The sequence below is a fragment of the Nelumbo lutea genome, chromosome 8 (assembly GCF_056320005.1).
Source record: "Nelumbo lutea isolate HS-2025 chromosome 8, American lotus-T2T, whole genome shotgun sequence".
NCBI lineage: Eukaryota > Viridiplantae > Streptophyta > Magnoliopsida > Proteales > Nelumbonaceae > Nelumbo > Nelumbo lutea.
In genome coordinates, this window is record NC_142691.1 from 52,186,473 (window position 1) to 52,212,922 (window position 26,450).

The window sequence follows — 26,450 nt, forward strand, 5'->3', positions numbered from 1 at the left end:
ATGGAGTGATCCTAGACCAGTTCTCCTGAACCAGTTTTGAAAAAAAAATAAAAAAAAATTAATAAAAAAACAAGTATCGTAACACTTGATACGCCTCTACCAACGTATCGGACATATCAATATTTTAAACCTTGAGAGAAATAGCTCTAAGTGAAAAGGGTGCAAACTATAGGAGTGTTTTAACAATAAGAAAACTAGAGGGGGCAGCTGTTAATGTAGTAAAGCATAGGGGGTGCCTTAATAAATGAACTTTTTATATACTTTTATATTAAAAAGAAAAAATATGGTTTTATATGGGTTTTGCCTTGTAAATTACAAGGGGGTGACTAGGCCAAGGCAATTGGAATGGACTAGATTGTTGGATAAGCCGTTGGGCTGGGCAGAGAATAGGGGTGATTAAAGGCCAAGCCCGGGTTTGCACTTCTAATAAGGGCAAAACCCTAGGCTTAGGCCCGGTCTAACCAGGTTTTGGGCTTGATTCTAAGCCATATATTAAAATTAAATATTACATATATAGTATTTTATATTAAATGTTATATAATATGTTTATAAATATATTTTAAACATTATATAGTATAAATATTAGGGAGAATTATAAATTTATGCAATGTATTTTGGGCCTAATCTTACTTTAGTCCCGAAACTTTAAAGTATACCAATCTAATACTTGAACTTTCAAAAATTCCCCTTCAAAACATTGTTAATCATCTTCCTTGGAAATGAGACATTGTTCATCATATGCATTGTGTACTGCTCCATTGATGTACTCATGCCTCAAAGCCAAACGCCAAATAAATTCCATATCTTGGAAGCTCAACTCTCTGGCCTTAAAATTCTTTTTTTTGAAGAAAAGCATTGGCTAATTCATTGAGAAGCACCTTTCAACAGAACAGGTACAAGGAAATCTGGGGACAAAGACCATAAGTAAGTTCTGTCAAAGAACAGGCCTTTTTTGCAATTACATGAGCAACCATGTTACCTGTACGATGAATGAAGGAGATAGAATGACAAGAAAAACTCCGCAAAAGATTTTAGAACCCAACTGATAGAATCTCAGATCAGCAACTAGATCAATCTGATAAAACAGATACTGTTTGCCCATAACTACTAGCCACGTAAAGCCAAAAGTTGCCGTGTCAAACCTCTTCCGATTGGCCTGGGAGCGAGCTGCTTCTCCGAAAGCTCTACTATGTATCTATTTGATATGATACATAGTTATTGCTTGTAATTAATGTATCCGTTCCAACACCCAGACCCAGAACTTCTTTATGCAGCCGCATCTGCATCTTTCTCTCCTCTTTAGGTTCTGTTTAGAAAGAGTGCAAATTCAAATATGTAAAGCAAGGTTCAAAATATCGATAAATCGGTAGGGGTGTTTTGGGTGTTTCGTTACTTGTTTTTTATATTTTTTTTTCAAAACTGGTTCAGGGGAGCCGGTCTAGGACCCCCCCATCCCCTGAACTGGTCAGACCCCCGATACACCCACTGTAGGGGCGTATCAGAAGGGTCCCGAAATGATACATATTGGCCAATACAGGCCGGTACGTAACGATACTTTGAACCTTGATGTAAAGTACATTCTGGTTCATACAAATGTATAGTTGGTTTAGATGGCACCTAAAGGACATTTGCATCCTTTCACATGTCACTTAGGTTCAGTTTAGGAGTACAAATAAAATAAAATAATACAAAATACAAAATTTTACTCTACATAATTGCATTTGTAATCCTTCCAAATTGAGCCTTAACAGAAATTAATGATTTTGAACTAAATTAAAACGTTTTAAAAGTTCAAATACTAGATTGGAACATTTTAAAGTTTGGGAATCGAAGTAAGACTTGACCCAGAATACAGGTACTGGATTGGCCTGAACACAAAACCTAAGCAAAAGCCTGAATATTTTTTCAGGCCAAGCTTGTGCGAGCTGAGCTGAAATGATCAACCCTAGCGGAGGTACCAGGGCAGTCGGGCACTAGGCAACAAGGCAGGGGCAGGTGCACAGAGTGCCAGGTGGGGAAATTGGGTAGTGGGGAAGGGGGGCACATACGGGTGTTTATGCATTCTAGGCGGGGTGTGGCATGCATTTGCACATAGATCCCATTTGAGACTTTCTTTTGTTTAATCAATCCCCATTGAAACATTATTTTTGTTAATTAATCCCATCTGAGACTTTCTTTTGTTTAATCAATCTCCATTGAAACACTTTTTTTTTTGTGTTAATTAATCCATTTGAGATTTTTGTCGAACACATGGGGGCCCATTCACTGAAACCCCTACCCTCTTTAAAAATGTCCTCCTATTCCCATTAATTCTCCTTAGGTGATTTTACAGAGGAAAAATAATGAAAAAAAAGACAACCGTAAATATAAATAAAACATAAAAAACCAAAAAGAAAAAACATTGAAATTTTATACTTGTACCTCAAATATAAAACCTTTCTCTTCATGCCCAGCCTTCAAAATTATGGGTAAGTGATCTTATGCTTCAAAATGGGTGTTGGCATGACCGCATGAGGACCTCCTTGACGGCTTGACCATATGTTTGCACCATTAGGACTATCGTACCTTTATAGTTAAATCTTCTGGTGCACCCTCAGCCTATAACCTCATGGAAACTCCTCTAGTCCATTTCGGTACTCCATAAGTGCCATCTTTTTATGTGGAAGGTCTTCTCAAATATTGTCAAAACAAAGGGAGAAAGTTGGTGTTACAGACAAAGAGGAGTCATGGCATTCTCATTTTGTGACTCGTCAATGGAAACACAAATGCACCTCTTCTTTGAATGTGAATTATCGAAGGCAGTTTTTCTTCATGCTCAAATTGGTGTTTACCTCCAAGTTTTCACACAGTAAAACTCCCTGAATATCGTGGATTGGTGGTATCAAAGAACTGAAGAAAGCAAGCCTAATAAGAAAATCTACCTCGCAAGATTCATATTTTCATTATATATATAATGCAAATATCAAGTTTAAGTCAGGTTCACGCTTTTCAACCTTAATCCTAACCCTAAGGTGAACTTCAACCCAACCCTACATTTTCGGATTAAGCTAACCCGACCCAAGTTACAGCCCTAATTATTATTATTATATTTATGTTGTCAACAAACATTCTCAAATGTTGTCAAGCTTAGGGTTAGCCTCTGGTGATGTCTTGGGGAAATCTGACTCAAATGATAACTTGTCAGAAAATGATGTGAAGTTGCCGATGACCATCAATTCTCATTGAAAATGTTTGCTATCAAACACATCTGACTCGGTTGATAAGACAAATAATGCTGTGTTCATGAAGGCATGCATATTTGGGCAAGTTACTATTGCTTTATCACTATGATTTCAAAAAGTTCAAGGGCTTCAATCCAGTGATGTTAACTCTGACAACAACCATGCCCATAGGCCATATTACCACTTCGCCTGCCTCTGATTCCAGTTAGCTTCTAAAAGAAGACTATGAAGATCATCAAACACTACTCTCAAACTACCAAAACTTTGTGGCCAACGTCTTCTCAAACAGCAAGTATTCTACATGAGATGAACTCCTGAATCAGTACCATAATGTAGAAATTGCTGTCAACTGCCCTTGATCTCCTTCTCCTTTACTTTGCACATATCCTCTGCCGACTTGACATACTTCTTTGTCATTTCATCAACCTGGAAAACGGAACTAAAGTCAACAAGCTTAGTGACAAAACACACACACACACACACACATACACACACAAAGGGATATCTGCTGGTCACTCGCCTCTTTCTCCAATTTTTTCAAATCATCCTTTGGGATACTTGATCCTACTTTCTTTACTGTATCTAACGCCTGCAAAACCCAAAGGACATCCTGTTTCAAAGTACGAACGTAGAATAAAAATTATAAATCATTGTGACGTACTGCAGTACAACATCCGTACTTGCTCATTGCAACTCACATGGCAACATTGCATCAACTTGTCCGATATACAGTGTTGCATGGACTCTGACACTACATGGATTCTTGGAGAATGAGGACTCATCTATGTGACATTTTTTTCTTTTTCATCTTGCTTATTTAACAAAAATGAACAGCTAATGTACACAATCAATGCTGTTTTTCTTATAAAATGTTATTAGGTTACAATATAATCTTTTAGACCTTAAGAACTCAGCAAAATATGAATTATTATTTTAATAGTCTATACTTCTCCATAGATCTTTCTGAAAGTCCTTGTTTCTTCATCTTGCTGAGTCAGACTCTTGGACACATGTCAGATTCTAATTCCCATGTTTGTGTCCATGTAACGCTGCCTATACATCTGACCATCCAATAAAATGCCTTTCAGGATTGCTAAATAAACCTAGAACTTCCAACCATAGGATGGTAAAGATCATAAACCAGGGCTTTGAAATAAGAGAACCATCCACTGAAGCTACCTTTGGTCTAAACATCCTATATATATATATATATATATATATATATATATATATATAAACCCACTTGCATGTGCCATATAGACAATAATCTGTGAGAAAGTCTCATTTGCTCATACTTCACTACAGTATCAAACTCCATGCCAGAAGTCAGAACTATAATAACTGCTACGTAAGACAAGATTTAGTGTACAATAGATACAAACATATCATTTCCCTGTATTGATAGTCTATTTGGATAGGATGGATAACCCATTGTTGAACTCTTTTTTTTATAGGAAATGGTAACTTTCATTAATAAATTAAGTTAAACAAGATAATTACAACTCCAGCATTCCAAAACTGAAATGCTGACCCACATTCATAATCACTGTTACAAAGCAGACCAGAAAAGTTCACTCCTGTTTGATCCTTGTTTGGTAAGAATTGTTTATCGGATTCTTTTAGACTGGCTGGTTTCTTCAAGATCACCTCTGTCTCTGATGGAGATTCTATAGACCTGGCCCTCTCCCCACTTGAAAGGTATAAATCTAAATCTTGATGATTGTCCTTTAGGAAACCCAAGGCCTCCAGGGATTGAGGTGCTACAGAAATGATAGTTGACTAATTCTAGGTTTCCATGGGTTTAAATTCTTTATCCCCATGCACTATGAAAAGGTTAAGGTTGCTAATGATCCTCAAGTTTTGATTGGATGAGAGGCATCTGATGACCCTAAAGGTTAAGACAGTGGATCAAGGAGGCTATGTCTTCACTCTTCATATTCCATATTGAACCACTTTTGTTCAGATGGATCACAAGGTCAGCTAACTGAACAGTAGTTGATAACCTTGCCAGGAATAGAGTTGAGAAAGTGAGATACTAGAAGGGGGCTTACTACCTTGTTGATTTTCTAGCTTTATTTTCTTTTTTATCCTTCTGATGGATCTTTGAAAGCATTCCCTTTCTTTCTCTTGTAGAGATGTTTGGTTGTATCTCTTTTTCTTTAACATTTAACAAAATTTCATTTGTAAATAAAGACATGGAAATTATTAGTACTGAAGACAAGGGAGAATTTGAGCTTTCATTAGCAAAACTCTTATTTTCTTATTAAAATTGTAATTTTTGATGCCATACCTTTTGACGTGCTCTTCGTATACTCTGCTTAACAACTTCAGATGATTTGGCAACCACCTTACACATGGCCTGATGCAAAAACAATGATGAGGGGAAACAGCACAAAGAAGAAAAGAGAAAGAGAACAATCTACAATAAGCTCACCTGAATATGTTCCTTGGTCAACCTGGTAGAGGCATAAAGCAAGTTATAACAATAGAAGGAATTCAATCAACAAAAAGGTTTATCAAGTACTACAAAAGCTTAGAAAAGTTAATGAGCTTTAGTAAACTTGGGAAATAGAGGGCCCTTCCATTTTTAAATCACAAGTTTCTAAGTGGAGCCCAGTGCCTGTAATAGGTATTACGGGCAAGTAGATATTACTGGTAAATGGGCACCATTAAAGCCATAATAAGCATGCATTCTGGAAGTCGGTAAAAATAAGAATTAAATCAGCAAAGAGACTCACGAGTTACTGGAAAAGCTTAGAAAAATAAATAGGAAATATAAAACTTGGAACAGAGGAACAGAGTTGTTAAAACAAAAGTTTAGCCTCCTTAGTCCAACATTTCAAGTTTTGAGCCATGCCATCTCACAAGCCAGAAACTCTAAATATAGATGGAATATATACTTACGGGGGAATAGTTGCAATCAATCGTTGACCTTCCAGTGTTGGATTTAGACCTAGGGGTGATGAAACAATGGCATGTTCTAACTCCTTCAGGGCCTGCATGAAACGACTTCTAAGGTTACAAATTCTTCAAAAATAATTCACATTGCACAATGGTAAAACATCAGCATCAGAAATTTATGTGTAAAAATACTAGTCAGAGAAAGTACCAGAATTTTCAATAATTATAAGTCTTCATTAGAATTTTTCAATTTTCAACACATTATTATGGGCCTTCAATCAATAAATGTGCACAGAAAACCAACAACTGCACCATCAATTAGTGACAAAATGCCAATTGAAAGATGTAGTAAGAGCTAGGGTCAAACCAAAAAGAGCATGATTTAACATAGTGAAAACATGAGTCAAGGGCTCACAATTTAACCATGAATATGACCCTAGATAGAATGGAAAAGTGGAACTGGATTCATGTAGTCATCCCCATGTAAAGTGGAGTTAATTCCACTTATCTACCCAGCTTTCCGGCAAGTGTCAAGCAATTCTTCAACAATCTTGAAATCATTCTTGAAAGAATGGATAGGAGATTAGCAGGATGGAAGAGGCATGTTCTTTCATTTGGAGGGCATATCAGTTTAATGAATAGTGCTTTAACTAGTATTCCTATCTATCATACCTGATCTTAGCCAAAAGGTCGAGAAAGGTAATACTAACTGTTACACGTCAATTCTCAACATGCCAGCTTCAAAGACACTTTCTATAGAATGGTAGAGATGAACAGGGGAATAAATCCATTACATTAAGTTGAACTGGGTGTGTCATCCCAAGCATCTTGATGGCTTTGGTTTCTGTTGAGGTACAAGATTGGCAGCCTTTTTCTTTCTTACTGGGCCTGCTACTAGGACTGTTATATTTCTTTTTTCCTTTTTGGTCAATTACAAATTTTTCATTAATTCAAGTACTGTGTGATTAAAATCCAAGAAATAAACAGCCTGGTCCCAATGAATAACACAGCCCAAAACAACTGTTCCCTAGCAACCTCTTTCTTGTCTAATAAATTTGCCAAGCCATTTGCAGATCTTCTGACCTAAGAAAAGGAAGCTATAAGATCCCTAGCATTGCATGCAATCTCCCATAAAGCTTGTCTGATAATCCAGACTCCTTAATTTCTGCTTTGCAGCCATATATTACCAACTTTGAGTCCCCTTCTACCTACACTTGTCTAAATGCTTAGCTAATCTCATCCCATGCAATGGTGGTGTAATTTCTGCGTTTAGGGAGTCACCAGTCCCTATTAGTCCTGAAAGCATGGCCATAATCCATTGCCATCCCTAGTTACACCTCCAATTCCACAGGGACTTGGATTACCTTGAGAGCTACCTTCAAAGTTCAGATTCACCCTATTATTAATTGGAAGCCTCCATACTTGTATTTGGTTGCACACTGAAGAAGAAGCTGCAACTGCTTCCCAAGCTCTTAGAGTACCACTCATTGTGTATTCCGCAAAGATCTCTACCTTTCCCTTCAGGTTGTCTAAGAAACTTGGGGTTGAATAAGCTAACCACATCATAAGGGGGATCACACCAACAAACCAAAGAGAGAACAAAACCACACCCAAATGCATTTCACAAAAGAATAGGAGATTAATAAATGGGAGATAGACTCACCACTAACATTGCAAAGGATACAAAAGTGGGGTGAGAGAACCAATTTGGTCTCCTTTTCTGGAGCAAATCATTGGTGTTAATCTTCTCTAGCACCACTTCCCAATAGAAAGCCTTAACCTTAGAAGGCAGAGGTCTACTCCAACACCAGAAAGTAAACACCCAAACTGTTTAACTGAATAAGAGAATTAAAAAAAAAGTCACAATAGAAAATACCAGGATTGGCTGACTAAATACAACTGTCCTCACAGGATTGATCCAGGAACACACTCCCAAGCTTAGACAACAACTCAATCACAGAGGAGCATTTCACATCCCTGAGACACCTTCTAAAAACCAAACTCCCAATCAACCCCACTGGCAAACCAAAAACAAAATTTTGAAATAGGTTCCTTCTTGTAAGAGGAAAGATAATACAGAGGCAGATAATGATTTTTTGAGAGGGAAACCACCCAGCCACACATCTTCCCAGAAAAGCACTTTATTACCACATCCAAAAAGGATCTGTTTTATTTCTTTATTATTATTTGGTTTTTATTCTTTTATTTGTAGGCTATGGACTACGGTACTTGGAAGCTTTTTTTTTCTTCTTTTTCCTATATGAGGATACAGATGTAAATTTTCTTTTAATTACAGCAATTAATAAAAGTGGGAAAGGATAGAACACAATCAGTGTTCTTCCTCCCATCTTTTCTTCTTTTTTATTTTTTATTTTTTTTGAAAAGTAAAATAAAAGTTTCATTAATATAAAAAGAAGAATACATAAGGAAGGTGACAAGATATCATCCTAGAGATAAATGACAGCTGACATAGAATCTCCACCAGCTACAAGACTCAAATAAAAAAGGAAGGTTAACACTTCTAGAATCATAATTTCAGACAGCTTCACTGCTGATACAACTGCACCACAAACAAAAACAATCCTAACAGAACCAGGGCCGTAATCTTCCCCCTTCAAACACCTCCTCCTGATCGTCACCATCTTTATCCCACCTCCGTTTTCCTTTTTCTTCCTCTCTTGCTTTCCCTTTCTTGAATCTTGCTGCAGGTTGATTTAATTTACTTTTGCTGCTGTAATTAAGAAAGCCCGGTGCTTCAAGATAATGAGCCTAATGAGTAAAGCTTCAATAAGAAAATGGCTTTAGAGGTATCCAAAAGAGGATGTTGCTCTTTAGTGAAGGGTAATGGTTAAATGACTAGGCGACTATACCAGTGAATTCTTCATATCCTGCTAGTTTTTTAAAAGGTATCATGAAGATTCATGATGAGTATCTATCTACAAGGTGGCAAATGGGTATAAAACAATATTGGGGAAAGATGATTCATGCAGTGTTGGAAAGCTATGCTCCTCTTTTTTATTTGATCAGCAACACAAAAATTGATTCATTAATTTTAAAATGAAGATATACAACAAGAAGTTGTGGGAAGAAATATCCCAATATTTACAAAACAGCCCAGAACATGGATCATCATGTCTTTATATATCTGTTTGAAGCGCCTAAACTCATTCCTTAGCTGCCACATTACTCCTTTACCCTTTTCAGCCAACCGATAACTATTTTTGAATCACCTTCAATAATCAGCCCATCAATCCCCATTTCTTTAGTTTTCTCTACTCCATACATTGCTGCCATCAGTTCTGATCTCACCAAATCTCCATGCTAAACAGGACCTGAATACATGGCTAGAATGTTTTCATCTTCTTTCCTTATTACCCCACCAATACCCGATAGGCCAGGATTTCCCATGCAACTGCAATCAAAGTTCATTTTCTTCCACCCAGCACATGGAGGTGCCCAGGCTTCATGTACTTTTTGTCTTTTGGAGGAAGAGTCGGCAATTAGTCTCCACAAGATGAAGAAATCTTCAACCTTAAAGTCAGCAAAGAGCTTTAAAGTTTTCACCCAATGTGCCACCCTTAAGGTTATAACCTCTATTACAGCTTCCTTACTCCTTTGTCTTCAAAGATTCTCAAGTTACTTTCTTCCCAAATTGTCCAAACCACTTCTGCTGCATCTCCCCATTATTCTACCTCTTCTTTTAGAGCAACTAAAAATATGAGAGCTAAAAAAACCTTCCAGACTATCAAGGAGAAGCCAACCTAAAAGAGATGAAAACCACTCCCAAATAGAGTTAGCGAAAGAACAGGATATTAATAGATGAAAAGTAGTCTCACCATACAACTTACATAAGAAGCACCAACTTGGGGACAAGCACCAATTTGGTCTTTTCCTCTGAAGCAAATCACAGGTGTTAATGGAGCCATGAAACACTTCCCAACAGAAAGCATTGAATTTGGAGGAATAGGATGACACAAAATATCCTTAACAGGAAAAGGATAATGAGAGGTAGCCATAAGAGAGTTCAAAAAAGACTTGAAAATGACCTTGTTTGATTAAGGGTCCACACTCTAGAATCTGAACCTCCATCCCCCAAGACCACTGAATTCAACAGGCTAGGAAAGCAAAAACACTGGAAATCTCAGATTCTCTAAGATTTTTAGTAAAGCCCAGATACTAATTCAAGCCTGATTGGGATGAGGATGAGCTGATAAAATCACACAGGTTTTCCTTTGAAACTAGAGAGATCAAAAAGGAAAGCTAGGCTCCTCTTACTTACCAAGACTATATAGTCTCCATCAAAGTTGGAATGAATATTTGTGGATTCTTTTCCATCCAGGGAAATTTGGTGGCTTGGAACCCTATATTCCATAGGCCTATTGTAACAGACAGAGTGTCTTCTCCTAATTCAGAAACTTGAAGATGCTTGTCTTTCCTGGGTCATAAGTATAAAATTGTGTGGAAAGAGGATTCAAAGAGAACTTCTATGCAACTTTGCTAGAGGATTGTCATGATGCTGGTTGTGTTTGAGGTGAGCATCAGATTGGTTCTAAAACTTTAGTAGGAATTTTTTATTTTTCTGATTTTTCTAAATTTTGTCATAGGGGTAAATAGGTCATTTTAAAGTTTGATTTGATGTCCGAACATTGCAAATTATTAGTTAGGTCATTGTTAAGGTTGATTTAAAATTTTGAAGTCATTGGTCAGTAGGTTAGAACTTGGCCCCTTTTGTCTTAATTGGATGTAAAGTGGTGATTTTGCAACATGGTATATGATCAACCAAACCACACTAGTAATATGTTTCTTATATTTTCTTCTTCTCAATATTGATTTAAGTTGTAACTCCATCTACTAAAAGATCATTTTTGTTAATTCAACCCCCCTTCAACATCCAAGTATCTTTCACCCATTTTTCAACTTATAAAGTTTCTATAAAACTGTAGGGTAAAAATTCTTCTTTAGAAACCATCCAACTTATAGAGTTTCTATACGCTAACCACACCCTCTATACCACATCCATTCACACACTTGATTCAGTTCATATTGTTTAATTTGTAATACTTTCTAAGATTCAAAATTCCTTCTGTATTAATAAAATTCTTTTTACTCATCAAAACATATATATATTTCAAAATTCCTCCTCTTCCCACTGCTAACATTCTCAAAAAAATGTTCAGCCATTCATTAGACCTATTCGCATCTTCCTAGCTAGTTCTTGTAGGAACCCTAGTACTCTTCACTTTTACCTTCTTAAAACAGTCCTCTATTTTCAGCACCCACCAAGTGTTTGTAAGTAGGTCAGCCATCCATCCTAAATCAATTTGGTGAAAGCATATTCCACCCAGGTTGGATGCTTTCATGTGGCTTCTCTACCATGATAAGATCCTTACATTTGATCATATAAATAGTATGTAGATGAAAATTTGACATAGTTGTACCATGTGTAAAGAAGCTCAGGAACTGACCACCATTTTCCTTTTCTGCTCAGCTACATCATTCCTTTGGTCTTTGATACCTTATCCAATTTGTTGTGCTATTTGGAAATAGCATAACTGAAGAATCATTCACAGGTTAGAGAGGCTTCTGAGTCTTCCCATGAATGGGCATTTTTCTTTATTTGATCACTTACAATGATCAAGGAGACCTATGCTGCAAACCAGTTACACTTGGTCCAACCTTTGGGAAACCCCTTTGTGTTCGAAGTTGGACAGATTTTTATTTAACCTAGCCTGTGAGAATAGTTGGGAAAACTCGGTTTCTAGAGCATTACCTAGGGTCACCTCTGATCACCGTCCCATCCAGATAGGCACCGAGTCTTTTTCTACCGGACCCAAACCTTTTAGACTTGAAAACATGTGGCTTACCCATCCAGATTTTGTAAAAAAAGTGAAGGAATGGTAGGGTGAGAAGGTGAGGGGGGTAGGATGGAAGGGGGTCAAGTTTCATAATAAGTTAAAGAGGTTGAGAGACAAAATAAAAGAGTGAAATAAAGGTCAATTTGGCAGAATTGAGGAGCAAAAAATGAGCCTAATCTCTCGAATAGAAAACATGGATGTAAAGGAATCCCAAAATGGTTTGACCAAGGATGACAAAGTGTTAAGGGGACAATTGAAAAAGGATTTGGAAGATGTGGTATTAAGGGAAGAAATCAGTTGGAGACAAAAATCTAGACACAAGTGGATTAAGGAAGGCAATGGCAACACTAGATTTGTTCATGACTTAGCCAATGGAAGACAAAGAAAGAATTTTGTGACCAAGCTAGAGATAGAAGAGGAGGTGATTACCAACCAGCATGACAGCCAGAAAATTTGTGGATCACTTAAAATCAATCTATAGAAGACCTTTGAATGAGAAAGCATTCGTCAGAGGGGTGGAATGGCCAAAAACTGAGGACGGAATGGCAAGGTGGTTGGAAAGGAATTTCGAGGAAAAAGAGATTAAGAAAGTTGTCTTTCTAATGGATAGATCCAAGGCTCCAGGTCCAGATGGCTTTACAATGGGTTTTTATCAAGACTGCTAGGAGTTGCTAAAAGAGGATTCAGTTGAAGCCTTTAAGGAATTTGTAGACGATCATGTAATAAGCCCTGGAATCAATGCCACTTTTTTGGCCTTGATACCTAAGAAGATGATGCTAACCACCCAAAAGATTATAGGCCTATTAGTCTAGTGACAAGCATCTATAAAATTCTGGCTAAAGTTCTTTCTTTGAAGATCAAAACAGTTCTCCCTTCTATTCAAAGGTGACAAATAACAGATCAAATCCTAATTGCAAATGAGTGTGGAGGAAATGAAAAGGTCTAGGCAAAGAGGCTTTATTTGTAAATTGGATATTGAAAAGGCCTATAACTTGGTGGCCTAGGAGGTTTTATTAGAGGTGATGAGAAACTATGGATTTGGGGATAAGTGGTGTAGTTGAATATCTGGGTGTATCAGTACATGTCACTACTCTATTCTAGTGAATGGTGTGGTGAGGGACTTTTCTCCAATTTGCAGGGGTGTCGGGCAAGGGGATCCACTCTCACCCTTCCTTTTTACCTTAGCAGCCAATGTGATTAGTAGGACCATTACTAAGGCCGATAGAGAAGATGTCATTAGGGGTTAGAGAATAGGGAGACACCAAATCCTAGTCACCCACCTTCAGTTTGCAGATGACCTAATGATCTTTTGTGAAGGAGGTTTTAGTGAGAAGGTAGCAAACCTAAAGGAGCTAATTAAAGGATTTGAAAGAATTTCTAATCTGAAAATAAATTTGGAAAAGAGTTGCATAGCGAGTATAAACTTGGAGGATGGGGAGATTGAGATTACTACAGAGTGTCTTGAGTGTTCCATCTCATCTTGGCCTATGTCCTACTTATGGCTTCCATTAGGGGCAAATCCTAAGGAGAACAGATTTTGGACCCTAGTGCTAGAAAAGTTTGAGAAGAGATTAGCCTCGTGGAAGAAGAATTATATCTCTTTAGGAGGGAAAATTACCTTAATAAGAGCTACTTTGGCTAACTTGCCTGGTTACTTTCTGTTTGTCTTTAGGATACCAGTTAGGGAAGCTAAGAAGCTGGAGAAGTTGGACCTCCTGTAGGAGCCGGAACAAGAAAAAATGATCATTTGGTTAATTGGGAAATTGTTTACAGAAGTAAAGAAGAGGGGGGTTTGGGACTTAGGAGGGTGATTGAAAAAAAAATCAAGCTTTGTTAGGGAAATGGTTGTAGCGATGGCCATTGGAAAGTGAGAGGCTATGGCATGAGGTGGTGGGAAGCATTCATGGGAGTTCAGAGAATGGATGGGATGCTAGTATATCAATGCAAGCTAACCTGATAGCACCTTGGAAGGCCATTCACAACACCCTTCCTCAATTTCTTAATTTTATCAAGTATGAAGTTTGTTCTGACAATGTTGTTCGCTTTTGGGAGGATATCTAGGTAGGAGACACCCCTTTAAAAGACCTTTTTTCCCTTTGTTATTTTCTGTTTCTTAGTATAAAAAAGAGGTGGTCTTAAAATTTGTCTCACCATTGGGAACACCCTTGGCTCCTAATTGAGATTTTGGGTTCATAGGGAACTAAGGGATGTTGAAATTGAATCTCTCTCTAACTTGCTATGTTGCCTTAATCAAGCTTGCTTGGATCCCTCCAAGCCAAACAAAAGGGTGTGGGCTCCTAGACCCAAAGGAACATTTACTTGTGCTTCTTACTTCAAGTCCATCTCTCAGCATTCTTCTCAACAACCCTTTCCGTCAAAGGAAATTTGGTGTAGGCCAGTTCCCCCAAAGATTATGGCATTCTGTTGGGAAGTATTATGTGGGAAAGTAAACACTCTAGATAATCTACAAAAGAGAAGGCATTTCCTCTGTATTTCTCCCAATTGGTGCATCCTCTGTAGAGCTCACGGGGAGGGTTGTTACTATCTACTAATATCATGTCCTTTTTTTTTGCAAACCTTTGGGCTTGGCTACTTTCATTGTTTGGGAGTAGTTGGAGTCTACCAACAGAAGTTCGCATGATCTTTGACCATTCTACTTTCTCTTGGCCTACAAAAAGAGGGAGACTTATGTGGAGATGTGCTCGCACTACCCTGATTTGGACTCTTTGGGAAGAAAGGAGTGCTAGAAATTTCCAAGAAAAGGAAAGGAGCAGTCAAGAATTGAAAGACTGTGTTGCATAGGGCAATACTTTGGCTGAAGACTTTGGAAAGCTTTCATCAATTCTCTTTTAATAAACTTTGGAGAAACTGGTCAGCAGTAGAGTAGCAAGGTGTTCACCCATCAAAGAAAAGTCAATCACAAGCTAGTCTCCTCCATCTAAAGGTTCACTGAAACTAAACTTTGATGGAAGTAGCATGAGTAATCCAGGATTATCCAGAACGGGGGGTGTCTTAAAAAATGAGAAGGGAGAGATTCTGTTGCTCTACTCAGGTCCTTTAGAAGTTGGGAACTACCAGGGTAGAGCTATTAGCTGTTGTACAAGGGGTGCAATTTGCAAACCAACTAGGGTACAACATCTAATAATTGAAGGGGATTCCAAAGTGATGATGGGCTGGTTGAAAAATCCTGAAGAGGCTATATGACGCTACAAAAACAAAATGAAGAAATTCAGTTGGTTGACAATGAATATGTTGGTCTCTTTACAGTGGGTGAGGAAATCAACAAATACTTTGTCCGGTATGTTAGCCAAGCAAGGGGTAAATAGGGAAGAATTGTTTTGGGCTCAACTGTGATTCTTGTATTTCTTTCCTAGTTTACTTCTAAGATTCAAAGAGGGGCTGTAGCTCGCACCTCTCCCTAGGATGTTGTATGAATTCACAACTCTAAATCAGCTTTTGAAAAAATAAAATTTACTTTTATTCATCAAAAAAAAAACAATGTTCAAGGAGGCTTTTATTTAAGATATGAAGACATATAAATGAACATCAACAACTTCATTTGAGGGCGGTATACTATATGGATAGATAGGATTTGAGTTGTTTCTTTGTAATACATATAATTGATTAATTGTACGCATTAATGAAAATTCTTACTACAAACAAGTACAGAGAGGCTGTTTCCAAGATTTGAACCCTGGTCACCCAAGTCACAATGGAGCAACCCAACCATTGCACCAAGGCCCCCTGATCAATAATAAGTATTGTCCATTATATGTTCATTCCCTGCACTCCTATGTATGCAGACTTACAGTAAAGCCGGTAAGAATGATCAAGAACAGAATATTTAAAACAATTTCGTTTAACAACATTTGCCTAAGAAAAACAAATTTCATGATATCAAATCCAAACATCACAATAAGTGACCAGAACAGTACCAGATTCTAAGACATATGGGACAGATAGGGGGTCCAACGACTTCTAGATCTGGTAGGGTGAAGAGTAGAGATAGAGAAGCAAGTAGATTAACTTGTACTTTGGTTATTAATGGTGAAAAACAGAGATAGAGAAGAAAGTGGATTAACTTGTTGTGATGGGAATCAACTTAAGGTGTTTCAAAAGCAAACCAAAGACTGTTATACCCCTAATGGTGAAAAATAGAGAAAGATCTAAACTTGAGAGAAAAGATCAGTCACTTCTCAGCCGAGCAGATTTATTTATATATTTGTGAGAGTTATACAAAGATTGTTTACTGTTATACCCCTTATTAAGTATGGGATACCCTACTTAAACTAAAACAAAATATACAAAACGTCTTTTAATAAGCCAGCCTATAATGACTAAAATATCCCTCTACCAACTCTAACAAGTACCGATATGAAGTGTATCATATGGGTATTTTGAACCCTGGGTTCAACATAGGGATTTTGCTCTTCCTTTATAGACTCCAATTTGGGCTCATACACTGACAAATAAAAAATAGAATTTCCAGTTACTTCAAAACTAAGGCAAATCCAAAGGTCACATATGGGATGTTAAGGGCCCGCGAATAGGAACACTGAATTTAGCTAAGAGATAAGATAGGAACACTAAATCTAGCTAAGAGATAAGATAGGAACACTGAATCTAGCTGAGAGATAAGATAAGATAGGAACACTAAATCTAACGCCCATTACTACTGCTGCCTGTGGCTGTATTCCTTTCCAACAAAAGCATCCACAATATTACTCCCCTCCTGGACTAAGAGCTTGTCCTCAAGCTCGAATTCAGGATGGGTGTCTTGAAACATAGTCAAAGGAATCCAAGTAGCTTCAGCCAATGGTAAGCTGGCCCATTCCACCAGAACCTCAACAACACCTCGATTAATTCTGGAACGAACAATAGATTGAGGTTGGGGAATGATTTTGCCCTCCTGGATCGGGTTCCAATGAAGAGGGTTCATCCCCATCTTCCTCTTGTTCCACCAGGAGACAGAAAAGTCTCTTGCACTTGTGCCCTGCTGAGTAAAGTTCATCAAAATTAAAACACTATCCCCTTGCCCTGCGTTCCGCCATCTCATCCTTGGACAAGCGTTTAATAGGGGGTGCAACAACGCTGCTTCCCACACTGGATGCCGATTTGGAATTGTTGCTCGCCTGTGGTTTTTCCGCTAACCCCGCGGTGAACATGTCAATCTATTGGTCTGGTCGTACCGAAGATGCTCTTGCAAGAAGGGTCTGAAACTAACGCTGATACTCAGCCACAGTTCCAGTCTGTTTGAGGTTGATCACCTAATGGATTGCTTGTTAATGGGGGCCCAAATCTGAGAAGCCAGTAGGATTTGAATTGGGTCCAACTGAGCCCAGGTTCCTCCTGCTCCAATTTATAAAACCAAAGATGTGCCTCCTCTGTCATGTGGAATGCGGCTAAGCCTACCTTGTCCCTGTCTTCTGTCCATTGGTTGCGGAAGAACTGCTCACAGTTGTACAGCCATCCCATAGGATCTCCAGTTCCATTATAGGAAGGAAATTCCAGCCTGCTGTATTTGGGAACGATCGCGGTTCCCTAGGCAATGACCTACTGCTCGCCGGACGATTCTACCATGTCTGGTCGGCGATCGTCTGTGGTCGCAGCCCCTTCTAAATTCTTTTCCTTGCTGGAGAAATATAACTCCATCAAGTGCCTCAATTCTCGGACATCATCCTTGATCTCACACACCTTCTTGCTATTTTCCATGAGTTTGTGCTCCAGATCATGAACCCTAGTCTTCAATTGCTCAAAGTCACCCAAGACGCCCTGCTCTAATACCAAATTGCTAAGGGCCCGCGAATAGGATCTCGTCACAGGTCGGTTAACGGGAAAAGCTTCTTTTTTTCCCTTGTTTCTCCCTTTTCTCGAGGAACCTATCTTTAGCGCCTTTATGGTGATTTGTTAAAGAGATCATCAACTCTCCTCTGCTCTTTCTTGACTGAAATTATCGATAGTTTCATTGAATAACATCTGCTCCTTTAAATAGGAATTACAAGAGTCCTTAAGGAAACTTTCTAAAAAACTTTAAGAAACTTTCCAAAAAGAGACTTTCTAAAAATACACAAGGAAACTTTCTAAAAAACATTAAGAAACTTTCTAAAAGACATAGGAAATAATAATGTTACTGCCTAATTAATAGGACCACTGAATTTAGCTAAGAGATAAGATAGGAACACTGAATCTAGCTAAGAGATAAGATAGGAACACTGAATCTAGCTAAGAGATAAGATAAGATAGGAAACTGAATCTAACGCCCATTACTGGTGTTGTCTGCGGCTGTATTCCTTTCCATCAAAAGCATCCACAATATGGGAACACTCAAATAAGGACCGACTCCTAAAATTACTCTTGTAATATTCTACTAATCCTGCTACAACTAGACAAACCAAAAGCAAATTCCAAAGGAGACCAAGAAATAAGACTGAAATATCGTTACAAACACCCTACTAATAAAACAACTATGACTTAACACATTGGATATACAAGATATTAGTCTTGTAGGATAGATAATTGAAAAGCCTATCCAGTGACACAAAAATCATGAAAAATGGACAAGTTTAGACCCCTAATAATTAGGCATAGAAAATCTTCCCAAATTAGCAAAAAAAAAGACAACAAAACTATCATGACCCTCCAAAACATTTAACCCTATATGCAAAGAAATTAGCAAAAAAAAACTCTTATAAGGCTCAAAATTGACCAATAACCTAAAATCCATTGAATTACCACTCATGTAGGTGAAAAAAAACCAGTATTATAAAATAAAAGGAGAAGGAAAGAATACATTACATTTGGATCATAAGGAGTTACTGAGAGAGTCTGGGAATCTATGACAGAAACAACAGCAACATGATTTAATGGCATCTTCATACCACTTGTTTCTATTATAATATGATCAAGCATTCCTGCAAAGACATTTTCCAATGATCATTTCAAGTAAATACACCAACCACACTAGAAACTCTTGAAAAAAATGCACAATGTACCTGCAGATGCCCTTCCTGTCCGCAGTTTGCTCAGCTCTCTCGATAAAGCATCTATAGCTGCTTGCATCTGTGAAAGAGCAGTTGCCTTAACACTAGGTCCAATATCTGGCACCATTTCAACTGTATTTGTATCATCATCATCAGCTCCTACAAAAAATACGTCAAAAGGTGTAAAGTTCAAACTCAACAAAAAAAAACATCCACAATCTGAACTGGACAGATAACAACCAGTCAACCATAGCTGGAAAACTTCTAGAACAACTAAGAAAATTGGCAATTCTTCTCACAAGCCTATTCTGCCTTTATCATCATGGATGCAAGAAATAATTTTGGAGAGGGAAAACTAGCTGTTAAAGGCAGTCTCCCATCTTTCATAGATGTTTCAACATGGTCTCATGTCCACTTCAGACATTTGAATTTAGGACCAATTCACTTCAATATAGGAAGAGGTCTTAATAAACACTTTCTTCCTCCTCAACAACAAAACAAATGTAAACTTGGTGCAAATTCCTTGTTCTATAGTCTATACCTTATCCATAACATGACCTTACCACATCTGGGTAGCAAAGTCTACCATTCATTCTACATGTGCAGGAAGTGTATTCTCATTGAACCATAACTATTTTTTGATGAATATTGAACCATTAAATGTTCTAGCTATAATACTTCAAGGATTCAAGGATCGAAATATGACTAAAGACTTGTAAATATAGAAACATTTCTTCAGTTTAGTGACTGTTGTCATTGCTACAATGTGCTTTATAGAAACAACTGATTTCGAACTTTTGAACATAAATTTTCCCTGCATTTACCATTGATTTTGTTTAGCTTAAATTTTGAGAAGGCTTAGAAAGGCTAGTGTAGAATAAGAACTAAAAGCAACTCAACTCAAGAAAACCTTTTCAGTTTTCCCAACTATGTTCATTTAGCTACATGAATCATGTTTTCCCATTCCACTCTATTGTATAGACAACTTTGATAGTTTATAAGAAAGTAAAAATGTTGTTACAAAAGCTAACCTAAGTGGTCATTTCACATTTCTCCTTATTTTTCTTGCTTCATATGAATCTCTTAATAACTTGTATATTTGGTACTGTTTCCCAAATTGTTACTCACTTCAATCAATGGCCACCTTGTCTAGCTCTATTGCATTGCTAAAACAATTTTTTTTATTAATTTAACTGAAACAATGCAACACAATAATTCAATATGCAATGAATAACTATTTGATTATATAAAAACTTTCAGGATGGAATAACTATCTTTTTTTAAATTCATGAATAAGCCCAATTCCACCTTTTCTTTTTGTTAGAGTTATCCAAATAAAGGTAGATTAGTCTTTTCATTCTGTTTAAGTCATATGCTTATGTGGTAGTCCTAAATATTACTTCTGTAGACATCCTGTCCCATACTTAAGTGGGGGCAGTTTAGTCTTTGTACACTAATTAGAATCCCTATCCATATTATGGTCAACTAGTAGGGTTTAGCCTACTAAGTTCGACTGGTTCGAACTGTTGAAGCTACTGCAATAACATGGTATCAGAGCGTTAAGCGAAGGAGAAAAAGGCTGTAGCACCAAGTTTCATATTCTGTGATTTCTCCTTCTGGTTTCTCCTTCTCTGGGCTGCGAAATCTGAGGCACTCAGTCTAGTAAGTGCAGCACTTTTTATTTTTCTTAGGACTGCCGCAGTCCCTATTTCAAGTGTTAGGAAGGTGTGGCAGCCCTAGGATATCAGTTTCATACTGCTGTCACCATGTGTGACAGCTTTGGTCGTGTGGTGGTGTTTGTGATGTTCACCCTCTATTGAGCAGTTTCAAGAGGGTTTGTGTGTGGTTGGTTGAGTTGTTGAGTTGCTGTCATTGTGATTTATGTTTCTGAGTAATCGATAGTGGTGTGAACAAGAAAAAAGTCTGTGTTTTTGTGCTGGAAGGAGTGGCCGAATAGTTTACATCAATACTCTGACTTGTTGCTGTCTGAATTATAGTTTACACTTTTTTTTAATCTGAAATGGTAGCTGAACCTGTCTGAGACATCAAGCTCTTAATTTGAATGTTAGTTTACATAACGGTGGTTGATTGTGACTGGTTGTGAACCTATTATCTGTGTTTGGAGACTACTGTAGTGTTAGAAGTACTCATTTGGAAGCTGCCGTAGTGTCTAGAACACCAAGCTCTTGACAGCAATACTCATTTGGTGACTAGGGATTCAGCATTAGAAGTAGCATTGGGAGGACATAATGGCAGCAACTGGAGATGGTTGTAGTGATCAGAAACCTGGTGTGATGATTCCCTCCAACTATCTAGGTGTGTAGATGACTTCAATTAAACTTAATGGTGAGAATTATGTGTCATGGGCCAAGTCAATGAAAGTTTTTCTCAGGACAAAGAGGAAAATGAAACATGTGAAGAAAGATAAACCATCAGTTGAATCTCCAGGGTTTGATGACTGGGAACAGGAAGATGTCCAAATCGTGACATGGTTGTGGAACAGTATGGAATCCAAAATTAGTGCCAACTTTATGCTCTTAGATACAGCTAAGGACATATGGGAACATGCCAAGAAGCTTTAGGGGGTGTTTTGTAGTGTGGATGAGAAATTGGTGGGTGTGGACTGGGCCACACCACACCCTATGACAATGACCAATCCACACCACACCACAGTCCATAGCTGTTCTGACCATCCACGAAGTTATAAATGGTTCCGAACACCACCTTATTTTGGACAGGATAATACTACGAGGGTATATCAGCTCTATCAGGAGTATTTCGATCTGCAGCAAGGGAATAAAACCCTAGAAGAGTACTATGCTAATATAAGAAACCTCATAAATGAATTCAATGTCTATCATCCCCTAACTCCAGATGTTAAGGTTCAACAACAACAGAGGGAGCAATTGGATGTCACTAGGTTCTTAGTGGGGCTGAAATCAAAGCACGAACCAATTACAAACCAAATATTGGGAGTCTCAAATCTTCCTACACTTGAGGAAGTATTTGCACGGCTTCACAGGATTTCTTTGGGATCTATAGAGAGCACCACACCTTCTGACAGATCAGTATTTGTAGTAGCCAGAGGAAGTGGATGTGGTACTAGAGGGGGAGGACATGCATCTCGAGGAGGTCGTGGCGGTTCCATGTTTGGCCGTGGTGGTAGTCGTGACTCAGGGATTGGCCGTGGAAAAGGAAAAGGTTAGGAAGGGTATCCATTGTGGCAGGTAAGGGCATTCAATGAATTTCTGTTATGATCTCCATGGCCCACCTTTTACATGGGCTAATCATGCAGTAGCTGGTGGGGTTAATGTCAATGATAACCAACAAACAGATCTATCACCTTCCACGTCTACATCTGTTTCCCATAAGGAGATGAGTGTACCGCGAGATGAGTATGAGAGGTTCCTTCAGGCTACTTCACAACATACTACAGCCACCCTTGCACACTCAAGTATAGCTTGTCTGGCATCCAAACCCTCTCCCTAGATTATTGACTCTAGAGCCTTTGATCACATGACTGGGACTCCAAGTGTGTTCTCTTCCCTCTCTGAAACTTCCACATCTCAAACGGTTACCCTTGCCAATGATTCTTCTTCTCCCATCTGTGGTGTTAGTAATGTTGACACGGCTTCTCTTTCTTTATCATCTGTTCTATATATACCTAAATTTCCATTCAATCTTATGTCAGTTAGTAAATTAACTAAGACCCTTAATTGCTCTATTACATTTTTCCCTTCATTTTGTATTTTTCAAGATCTCAAGATGGGGAAGAAGACTGGTGAAGGGCATGAAGCTGGTGGATTGTATTATCTTGACGATGGTGGATCATTAGTTGCACGTCAGACTTCCCTAACTCCTCTACAATGGCATTGTCGGCTAGAACATCCATCTCTCAAGGCACTCAAGATACTGGTTCCGTCTTTGAGTCATTTGTCTTCTTTACAGTGTGAGTTGTGTCAATATGGGAAACATATTGGCCCTTGTTCCAACTTGACATTAAAAATGCCTTCCTCCATGGTGACCTTATGGAGGAGGTATATATGGAGCAACCACCTGGGTTTGTTGCTCAGGGGAGGATGGTAAGGTGTGTAGACTGAAAAATGCAATTTATAGGTTGAAACAATCTCCTCATGCTTGGTTTGGGAAGTTTAGTAAAGTGATGAAGAATTTTGGAATGAAACAATGTCAGGTTGGCCACACGATGTTCAACTATAATTCTGAAGCCGAAAAGATTTTATTAGTAATCTATGTGGATGATATTGTCATAATTGGCAGTGACAAGTTGGGGATTGATAAACTAAAGGCCTTATTGCAAGACCATTTTCAAACAAAAGAGCTTGGGAAGTTGAAGTATTTCTTAGGTATAGAAGTTGCTAGATCAAAACAATATGTAAATTTGTGCCAAAGAAAATATATCCTTAATCTACTGGATGAAATAGGATTGTTAGGTGTGAAACCGACTAAAACTCCCATAGAACCAAATGCTAAGCTAAGCAGTGATACAGGTGAAATATTTGATGATCCTAGAAGATACAGACGGTTAATGGGGAAGTTGAACCATCTAACTATGACAAGACCTGACATCTCCTTTGTTGTCAATGTGGTGAGCTAATTTATGCAAAATCCCCAGATACCTCACTGGGATGCAGTTCTTAGAATTGTAAGGTACCTAAAGGGATCTCCAAGCCATGGGATATTGTACAAACCAGGAGGAAGACTTGAGGTAGTTGGGTATATAGATGCAGATTGGGCAGGCTCAGTGTCAGATAGAAAATCTACTACATGTTACTACACATTCCTTGGAGGAAATATGGTGACATGGAAGAGTAAGAAGTAGATCACTGTTGCAAGTAGTGTTGAAGCCGAATAGAGAACCATGGCACACACTACATGTGAACTAATATGGCTGAGAAACCGCCTACAATAAATTGGATTCTTGTACTGTGATAATCAAGCTGCAATTCACATCTCCTCTAATCTTGTTTTTCATGAGAGAACAAAGCACATAGAGATTAATTGCCATTTTGTGAGGGAAAAAGTCCTTACTGGAGAGATAAACACAAAACATGTGGGCTCAGGTGATCAGTGGGCAGATTTGTTTACAATAGGTTTGAGCTCAGAGAGAGTGAATTATATATGTAACATGTTGGGATTATATGACATATATTCTCCAGCTTGAGGGGGAGTGTTAGAGTTAACCGAATAAGGGTAGATTAGTCTTTTCATTCTGCTTAAGTTATATGCTTATGTGGCAGTCCTAATATTACTTATGTAGACATCCTATCACATACTTAAGTGGGGGCAATTTAGTCTTTGTACACTAATTAGAATCCATAATCCATGTTATGGTCGACTAGTAGGGATTAGCCTACTAAGTTCTTCTTCTCTTCTCCTCTTTCTCCTTCATTCTCTACTGGTTCAAATTGCTAAAGCTACTACAATAACACTTTTAATAGAAAAAAGTTGAATAAACTTAACCCTTACTTTTTTCTAGCAAATTCGCCAAATCCTAAAACAATCTATATTTAATAAATCTATCAGTACCTAGTTTTTTTTAGGGGCTCAAAACCTTTATTTTAGACTTATGACCTAGAAATACAAGGGTTTTCAAGACCAAAGATGACATTTTGGTAAAAGTAATCTTTGCGCGAAAAAAAAAAAAAAAAAAAAAAAAAAAAAAAAAAAACATTATTGTCTCACTTTTTGCCTTGATTAACCTGCACAATTTTTATCATAATTTCTTTTATAGAAAATGAGTTTTCAAAGGGACCAAGTGCATTAGAAAGGTCTATTCAAGACGTACAAAACAACTACCCACATGGTAAAATTTAATTCCAAATGTTGGATAAAAATAGGGTTTTATAGAAAAAAAAAATCATGATGTATTTATAACAACTTTCAAGTGTGAGCAAACTTTCGACAACCTTTTGTTTTCCAAAATTGGCAAATTAGGTGCCACTATAAAGATTTTTAAATAAGTTGTGAAATTGGCATAAGATCACAACAATCCAACTTTTTTTACAAAAAGCTATGATTATGAAGGCAAAGTTGCCAATTTCACTTTACTTGAGTTTCATTTCATGAACAAACAAAATGTATAATACATAGTAAGGTACTTAACATTAATAAAATGACAATAATAATAATAAATTATCCAAAGATATTATGTATTTATTATTATTATTATTATTATTATTTTAATTTGTCTAGATCCCATTATTTTAATGACCATGGTTATGACAAAACAATTTCCCTCAAAACAAGGTACTTCTTGGAACCTCCTCAATTAGTTGGCAAATATTTAGACAAACTCATTAGCTCAATAGTGGGTTAGTAGATGGGGATCCCCTTTCTCCATAACATATAACACCAACCATTCATTAAGCTGCTCTGCTCCCCTCCGATTCAAATTCTACCCCTATATCATCATTCTAAAACAAGATACAAAAGGAAGAGGAGAGATAAAGTGAAAAGAAAGAACCTAGAGAGAGAAAATGATGAGACAAAATGGAAAGAAGAAATGAAATGGGAGTAGTAAAATATAGAGAGGAAAAGGAGAAAGTGGAGAAAGACTAAACAAAGAAACAGAGAAAAATATCTACAGATAAATAAAAGAGGCAACCAAGAGAGAAAATACTAACAGAGAAAATAAAGAGAAGAAGAGAAAAATAAAGAGAAAGAAGGGAGAGAATCTAAACGGAGGAAGCAAAAAGAAAATAACAAAGCAAACCTTCCCCATCAGTTCAACTATTTGATTTCTAAAATGAATCAAACAAGTTAAAGCATAATTGCATACAGAAAATAGAAGAATAACCAATAAATACAAAAATGTAGGATACACACATGGGAGAGAAAAAATACCAATGCCGCTCAAACTATCGAGTTCATAGGACAATGACCTATTTAAAGTTTTCAATTAACAAGATAATATAAATCCCAAAAAGGAAAAAAGAAAAGATGATGTTCTAAAAGCATAGTTACGTTTAAATAACAGTAGTGTATAGGGAGATAATAAAACCTACAATGATTATATGTGTATGATGCATCACAATATCCACTATTTATTGGTCACAAGCAATCAAACCCCAGAAATATCATTTTCAAGGGAAGGGGAGGAGGAGAGGGTAATTGAGTCTTACTTGACTTTCGTACTTTGGCAAATCCTCTTCGGCTTTCTCTTAGAAAATCGACCACAGCCACAGGATAATTGCAACTGCTACGGGTGTCAAGAACTGAAGTATCCAATATAGACTTCAAGGGGCTGAAATGATGACGCAAGAACGAGAGCTTGCCGAAATTGGCAGTGTTTCGAAGGAGAAGGTTTCTGGCAGTGGAAGCGCATCTCAGAGAAACTGCCATCATTGCTTTCATACTCTTACAAGTTACAATGCATTGCGCCTGGTTCTATAGTCCAACGTCAAATTTTATGAACAAAAAACCCCGAAATAACAAAATAATAAATGGATTTTGAAGCTTGGGTACTGCGGATT

At 37.6% G+C, this 26,450-nt stretch overlaps 1 protein-coding gene across 3 annotated transcripts; it reads right to left on the reverse strand.

Moving 5' to 3' along the window:
• Positions 1-795: 795 nt before the first annotated feature.
• Positions 796-26,450, reverse strand: LOC148844172 (Ribosome recycling factor). Of its 3 annotated transcripts, XM_088958853.1 has the most exons (8): positions 26,100-26,450; positions 18,970-19,116; positions 18,773-18,888; positions 6,126-6,217; positions 5,656-5,677; positions 5,512-5,580; positions 3,742-3,810; positions 3,189-3,647 (listed from the first exon to the last, which is right to left on the reverse strand). In XM_088958853.1, exons 1-8 carry the CDS (start codon positions 26,329-26,331, stop codon positions 3,567-3,569), a joined length of 828 nt encoding a protein of 275 aa, XP_088814979.1. In that variant the 5' UTR covers positions 26,332-26,450; the 3' UTR covers positions 3,189-3,566. The 3 variants fall into 3 exon arrangements, with proteins under 3 accessions (XP_088814981.1, XP_088814979.1, XP_088814980.1); XM_088958855.1 differs by lacking the exons at positions 3,189-3,647; positions 3,742-3,810 and adding an exon at positions 796-1,306 and having other exon boundaries at positions 26,100-26,446; XM_088958854.1 differs by lacking the exon at positions 3,742-3,810 and having other exon boundaries at positions 26,100-26,446.

What these genes read in the sequence shown, in the direction of transcription:
- LOC148844172 (XM_088958853.1), bottom strand. Translation starts at nt 26,331, where the DNA reads ATGAAAGCAATGATGGCAGTTTCTCTGAGATGCGCTTCCACTGCCAGA. An exon ending in GACAGGAAGGGCATCTGCAG is followed by an intron (nt 18,889 to 18,969) that starts GTACATTGTGCA and finishes ATGTCTTTGCAG; the next exon opens with GAATGCTTGATCATATTATA. An exon ending in TGACCAAGGAACATATTCAG is followed by an intron (nt 5,581 to 5,655) that starts GTGAGCTTATTG and finishes TTTTTGCATCAG; the next exon opens with GCCATGTGTAAGGTGGTTGC.